The sequence below is a fragment of the Pocillopora verrucosa genome, chromosome 7, assembly GCF_036669915.1.
Source record: "Pocillopora verrucosa isolate sample1 chromosome 7, ASM3666991v2, whole genome shotgun sequence".
In the NCBI taxonomy this organism is placed as follows: domain Eukaryota; kingdom Metazoa; phylum Cnidaria; class Anthozoa; order Scleractinia; family Pocilloporidae; genus Pocillopora; species Pocillopora verrucosa.
This window is the reverse complement of record NC_089318.1, coordinates 16,533,635-16,540,908: the sequence shown is the minus strand read 5'-3', so window position 1 is coordinate 16,540,908 and position 7,274 is coordinate 16,533,635. Positions and strand designations below refer to the sequence as shown.

The 7,274-nt window shown below is 40.7% G+C and overlaps 1 protein-coding gene across 1 annotated transcript; it reads right to left on the bottom strand.

Moving 5' to 3' along the window:
- Positions 1–7,274, bottom strand: LOC131769873 (uncharacterized). The gene is made up of 3 exons (XM_066170229.1): positions 7,148–7,274; positions 710–725; positions 1–514 (listed from the first exon to the last, which is right to left on the bottom strand). Exons 1-3 carry the CDS (start codon positions 7,272–7,274, stop codon positions 1–3), a joined length of 657 nt encoding a protein of 218 aa, XP_066026326.1.

Here is a 7,274-nt window from a genome sequence, read left to right as displayed (position 1 = left end):
TCACTGTACCAGGATGTAACCCATAGCTTTGATGTGCTTGTGTCCATTATCTGGCGAGTACGTTGCCTCATTTCCACAAGTGTTAGAATCATTAAATAGACCTGCGGTGCCAAAACCAATTCGGGAGTTACAGGAACCACAGTGATTCTGCTGGTTAGCAGTGATGCCGATTCTTGCTTTGGAATAACGAGGGTTGCTTCCCACTGCATTGAATCCTTCCTTACTGCAGTTGCGCTGCAGGGAGGCCCGGGAACCAATCAGCCACTTCCACGTGTTACGACCCAATGAGGTGGCACGGTATTTCCCATCAGCGATCAGTGAGAACAGTGAGTTGGCGTGCCTGTTGATGACAATGAACCTGAGCTGATGACCAATCTTCATACCGAGGCAGATCTTGGAGAAGGGTGTGCTCCAGTAGGCTGGTAACTTGGTCTCTTGTGAGTCAAAGCCAGTCTTGCCTCCAGCAAAGTTATAACCATTTCTGTTGCTCCAGAATTGGGAATCGTAAAGTTCTCTGAAAGACAAGAATTACTTTTTTGATTTGCCTATGTTCATTTCAATAATATCAAGAGTTTCGCAAAGGAGACAGGGAGTTAACCTGCGTGCCGGCAATCTTCATGGCCAGCGTCCATCCTCCATCCCCACATCCAGAATTATTCATGTGACAGATAACAGGAATCGTTTGTGAACCAAACATCAGCGGGTATACTTGGCTTCGTTGCGATCTAAAAAAAAAGAGGAATTAACAACAATTGAATCAACCTATGGGTAGCCATTTGTGCCAAAATATCCATCACTAGTAACAAACTCAATTGTTAGTGCTAAAATATCAATCTCTAGTGATAAACTCAATTGTTCGTGCTAAAATATCAATCGCTAGTGATAAAACTCAATCGTTAGTGCTAGAATCGATTTGTCATCGATTTTAACTTGAACCAGTCTCCCGCTTGTTAAGCAAAGATGAATCCATCAAATCTTGCTTACTTTCTTGAAATCTGATAAGGGATAGAGAGACCAGCACGGACTCCCCATGTGGCTTTTGTAGTCGCGTCCCATAATCGCCTTCAAATTATGTTTTTACTTTCACAAGCGTGTCCTTAAGGGATGCTCCCTTTTTTTAAGAGATGATTGGATGTTTTGAAAACCTCTTTTCAGCAAGAGCTGATTGCGTATTAGACTCCAATGCTTCATCAGTATTTGTAGTATTTGTAAGTTTTTAACTGCCAGGTGGTACGTTGTGACAAAAGACAATTAACTGGTGGAGGGGGGGGGGGGGGGAAGGGGGGTCAGAGTCTCCCACTTCCCCTACAACGTTCTCCTGCCTCCCGTACTTTTATGCCCTTTTATCTCCCGACTCTCATCCTTCATTGTGTTGCTCCCGTCTTCAGGTTAATCAAGAAGATCAAAAACCCGGGTTTGATTTTTAAACTGTGCCAAAACTTACCATTCTTGTTGATTTTCTGGCCTTTGGTGGATATTAAATGGAAATTTCAAAACTTTAATATACGAGTGTTTTTGACTAAATAATACCCAATAATACACAACAAACTATCGCTATCTTTATTTCTTCTCCCGCTTCCCGCCCTCATATAGCTCCCGCTTCCCGCCCCCTGTTCTCCCGCTTCCTGCCCTCTCCCGCCCCCCTGTCGCCCTCCGCAATATACGTTAGTGACCTTTCAGCTTTTGTGTATGTGCAAGAAACGATTGTCTAGAGGCAAAGCTGACCCCTGACAGAGACCATTCTATGATATTTTCTGGGTACCCTCTTGCTTTGAGGCGTTGTTTAAATTTCAAAAGGTGCTTCTCAAATGTTTCTTTTGAAGAATTAGTTCCAGGCCATGTTATTGTTTCGCCTTTCTTGATACCATATTCTACGTCTGGTCGGTGGCACGAGGCAAAGTGCGCAAATTAAAAAAGGTCTCGGCCAGCGAGAGAAAGAGAAAACAAAACGTCATCTATACAACATTTCCATTCTCTATGCTTAGTTCGCTTTGTTGGATTAATTTCGTTTCAGTTAACGCCATGAAAATATTAGCAAATGACACTGCCATTTTCGTACTTATAGCACTGCCATTTTCGTACCTATAGCAATGCCATGTGTTTCGAGGAAGTTCTCCTCATTGAATAGGAACGAATTTTCTTAAAGGATTAAGCCAAATATTTCCCTGAGGTAGTGCGTTGGGATCGGTGCGTTATGGTTGTGGAACTTTTCGTATGCTTCACACAGTATGTTCGTTCCGTCTTCTTGAGGTATAATTGTTTACAGGCTAGAAGAGTCCATTGATACTAGAATTGTTAAATCTTTCCGTTTGGATTGTTCCTTATACCCAATGTCACGCGACCAGTTTTCCATATTTGGGTTTGACCAGGTGGTTGAAGTTTTTGGCAGATCTTGTCTAATTAATATTGTCTTGTTTTCTGGACCTTGGACTAATACATCAAAGCTGGCGACGAGAATGGGATCTTTTTTTGGCCAAGCGCAAGCGGTAAACACCAATCACGTCTGAAGTTGACGAAGGCACGGCAGGAAATGCCGAACGAAGCGTCGAACGTCAACACGAGTCAAGCCATCGGAAAAGTGACAAAGTAGGTTGTGGAAGTGGACTGGGAGTTATACACCGAACATTTGGGTTTTTATTTTGTCCTGTATCGACAGTGAATTCCTTTGCAGATAAATTGCTACCTTATTGCGACTAGTCTTCATGATCGGCGTCCGTCCTTCATTTCCGCATCCAAATGAATCAGGCGAAAGTTTTCAAGATGGAAGCTAGTGTGCAAGTTTATTATAAAGGTTTCTATGCTTAGCGCAGTATCATTTTCAGAATTTTCATTATTAGTACTACTGTTATTTTCATATTCTCTCATTAAATTCCGCGCTAGCTTTGTTCTTAGTGAATAATTGACTTACACATTCCGGTTGAAAATTTCCTTACACGTCGAAGCTGAAAAAAAGGAAAGGCATATCAACAGCAATAAACCCTTAAAAAAAAGATGGAATGGAGGTTTAAAATGGTCTCAAAGGGAAAATTTACGTGTGGAATAGGAAATACATAACGTTCTTGGTCACTCGTGTTTTCGTAAGTTGCATCGTTAGCGGTGTCTAATGCGCTAGATAAGAATAAAAGCAGCGGAGCCGAGAATTTAAGCAGCATCCCAAACCCCTCGCGGCCTCGCCGTTTTTACTCCAGCCGCTCGACGCTTTAAATACACACCATGAGACTGCTATCTACGCAGGCAAGCATTTTCAAGTCCATCAATAAGTTAGCTTGTTTTTAGTTTGAATTCTCAATAATTTCTAACGAGGCATTTATCGAAGTTTTTATCGATTTACTATATATCTATATCTCGATATAAATAATTATTATAAACGAAATTCTCGTTGCAGTGTCTAAACAGACAAAAACAGTGCAAAGACTAGATTAAAAAATACAGCAGGAGAAATGTTAACCAAACGGCAGATATTTCCATCTCCATAGTATCCTTTTTTGCATGTACAGTTGTACGATCCCTTAGTATTGTTGCACACAGCATCAGCACTGCAGTTGGTTTTTCCTGTAGCACACTCGTCGATATCTAAAAAGACTCTCCTTTAATTAGAACATCATCACTGCTATTTATTTTAAAACTGATGCAGTTTTAAAAATAAAGTGTAGACAGCAACTGGAGACCCCAGTTGGACTCGATGTCTTAAAATTCTTGCAATTTTTCTGCAGTTCTCTTGGCCGTGCAAGAGTAACTCATCCCATTTGGGTATGGATAATTGAGCAACAGAAGTTGTCCGTCTTTCAAATTCACTATTTTTATAAAGTACATTACTTTTAAAAATACAAAATTGTCCGCCTAGTTTCTAGATGAATACCTTTCTAGATAAATTACAGACAATTATTCGTACTGCCATCTGCAGGAAACTTGCAGGTGGCAGTTAATTTCCACAAAAAATGCACATATTTAAACTAGTTATAGTTCTCACTAGAGCTGCCCCCGCCCTACAGTACCATCATCAATCAAATCAAAAATCGAAATCGAGATTTTTTTTGGTTACGATCAAACGAAAACACCTACATTCTCTCTTCTCCAGTCTTCCTCTATACTAGGACAAATCTCGTGTCAAAGACGCCGATCATAAAAGTCCTCGCGCGCGTGTCTTTTTACTGGCAGCCCATGACCATTTGCGGGAAAAACGTTGATACCTTGCGGCCGTGCAAGCGATCAAATCGAGATTTTTTCTGGTTATGATCTACCGAAAATACCCACATTCCCTCTTCTCCAGTCTTCCTCTATATTGCGCGGGGAGTCCTAAGGTGCCTCCTCGGGTTTTTGGCCCTCTGGGGTCAAAAACCCTGCAGGGGCAATAAGAAGATTTTCCATTCGAAAATTCCCCAAAAATAAAAAGAAGTTTATTTTCTAAGTGAAGACGAAGTTCGCCGGTTTTAATTTGTAAAGTGGACTGAATCGTTGAAGAAATCCATGAATGAACCAGATCAATGAACAAAGAATGTTTGCAAAGAGTTTGTCATTACAGAAGATCTTTATTACAAAATCTTTATTGTCTTCTTCTTCCGAATATATTATTCCTCAAAAGCTACATATCTAGCAGGAATCGCAAATTTCTCGATATTCCCTGACGTTGAGAGTTATTTAATGGAGAAAAATTTAGCCACGACTGAGGCGAAAATCTAACTTTACGAGCGCAATAAACACAAAAACCATTCCAGCCGACACAAATAAGAAGACTGAGCGGCATAACAAAAGAAGACTAGGCAGATAATATAATTTACGAGTGTAAACTTTTCACATGTTCGAATACAAAATACAAACAAATTAATAAATTGATAAAGAAGTGATAGAGAGTTAGAAAATATTACAATATATCAACTGGGATGACGAGCTCGATAAAAAAGAATTAATTAAGAAAAAAACCACAACAAAACAGAAACGAGAAATGAGAACCATTCGTAATTAAAGTCACGTAAAGAGACTCAAACAAACTATCTGCCCAAGAATCTCTCCATCACCAATAATTTACTTGGTTAAGAAGGTTAAGAATGTGTTAATACTTGGTTAAGAAGTTTAAGAAAGTGTTAAGCTAACTCAATAAGCATTGGTAATTAGTCCCTAGGGATTTTGGATATAATAGATTGTTTTGTATCACTCCTTGTCACTTCACTTGAGGCCTTGGGCTGTGTACTGCTTGAAGCGTTCTATAACTTTTTTTACCATGTGGTTGATTATATTTCAGTGGCTAATTTTTTATCGGTAGAGTTTAGATTTGGTTTACTTTCTGTAGATGTGAAATTGTGTCAGGCCTGCGGGGCCGTGAAGGTTTTTTCTTTGCCTGCGGGGCCGTTAAAGTTACTTGCCTGCGAGACCGTGAAAGTTTTCTTTGCCTGCGGGGCCGTGAAAGTTTTTTTTTTCTTTGCCTGCGAGGCCGTGAGAGTTTTCTTTGCCTGCGGGGCTGTGAAAGTTTTCTTTGCCTGCGGGGTTGTGAAGTTTTCTTTGCCTGCGGGGCCGTGAAAGTTTTCTTTGTCTGCGTGGCCGTGAAAGTTTCTTTGCCTGCGGGGCTGTGCAGAAAGTTTTCCTTTGCCTGCGAGGCCGTTAAAGTTTTCGTCCCCTGTGGGGCCGCGTAGGAAGTTGTTGTTTGTTTTTTTTTCTTTTGCCTGAGAGGCCGTTTGGATTTATTTGCCTGCGGGGCCGTGGAAGTTTCGTTTGCTTAGGAGGCCGAGAAATTTTCTTTGTCTTCGTAGCCGCGAAAGTTGCTTTGTCTGCGGGGCTGTTAAAGTTTTCTTTGTCTGCGGGGATCAAAGTTTTTTCTTTGCTTGCGAGGCCGTGAAAGTTTCTTTGTCTGCACTGTCATTTAAAAATTTTTTGTTTGTGCTTCTGGGGTCGAAAATAGTTTCGGTATTTTGCTTTTTGGGATGGAATGCTTTATGTTCACTTCGGTTGTGGTAGTGTGATGCTGGCGCGCAAGAATAAATTTTTTCTCCTTTAGCCTTTTTTGTTTTTGTGGCTTGAATTTTACTTTGTAGCCCCTCGTTTAAGAAATTGCTTGCTGATGTAGAAAGTTCTGTTGTCGTGCTTTGCTTTGTTGGAGTGTGATGCCTGAGCATCAGTCGCCGTTCATTTGCTTGTGCAAGCTTACGTGTAGTAGCTTTGAGTTGTACGGTATGTAAAAAAAAACAAAAAAAAAAAAAAACGAAAGACTGCTCTGCCGTTGTGTGTTTTTAAAACATTTTTTGGCCTGTGAGGCTAGGAGCGTTCATTGTTATTGCTGGAAGTTTGAGGTTTTGATAATTTAGTTTAATTTTTATTTAATTTAATCTAACTTAATGTAATGTAATATTTCATAACTTGTAATCTAATCGGTGTTGTTCTTTTTCAGCCTGTATTATACTGTGCTTGATCAGTTATGAGATTGAGTAATGAAAAGAAAGGAAATGAATGGATCAGTGATTTTTTATCTTGCCTTTTGAATTCTGTTATATAGGAGGAGTGTGATCTTGCTCGTGTCTTAGAGAGACTTAAGAAGTTGGAAGATTCCTAAAAGAAATCTGTTGAATCAGTGTTGGAGGATTTACAGCACCTAATACGTTCTCCGTTGTTCCAGAAGGACCAGGCAATTGATTACCTAGTGAATCTGAAGATTGTGGCCAAGGAAACAAAACACGCGAAAGCTGGATTTTATTCTGCAGTGCTAACAGCAATGCAAAATAAAATGTGGGCCTTAAACATGCAATTTAAGCGCTATCTTGAAGCCCTCTTAGGAGATAAGGAGGATGAAGTGGTACTCAAGCGGATTGCTGCCGTAGATAAAGCGTTGCGAGTGCCTGGAGTTGGTGCAAATCGTTTTCATGCCAAGGGGGAGAGGCAGGGATAGATCACAAGTCCAGTGTTTTCAGTGTGGCCTATATGAGCATTATCAGAGGTTCTGTTCCTCGCGTCCACAGCCAGGTCCTCAGTCTAAGAGGCCTCGCCTTTATAATCAAGGAGTTGAGGCACCTCAAAAACAATGAATGTATTGACAGGATTAAGGCGTTTTCCCGATGTTTTTTGATCAGTTTCCAGTATTTATGCCGTGTGTTTCTCGGCATTAAAGGCTCCCTTTTCATTGTGTCAATCGGTGTCTGTTGTTGTTTCAATTTTAATTCACTCTTGTAAGTTCTGGATCGGGGTAGAGTAGCTCCTGCTGGTTCATCACATATGGTGACCACCAGACGACCTGTTTTCAGGCGAATTGAGGCTGCTCCCTCCTGATCGGGAACCCCAGGTCTTCCCAT

What these genes read in the sequence shown, in the direction of transcription:
- LOC131769873 (XM_066170229.1), bottom strand. Translation starts at nt 7,274, where the DNA reads ATGGGAAGACCTGGGGTTCCCGATCAGGAGGGAGCAGCCTCAATTCGC.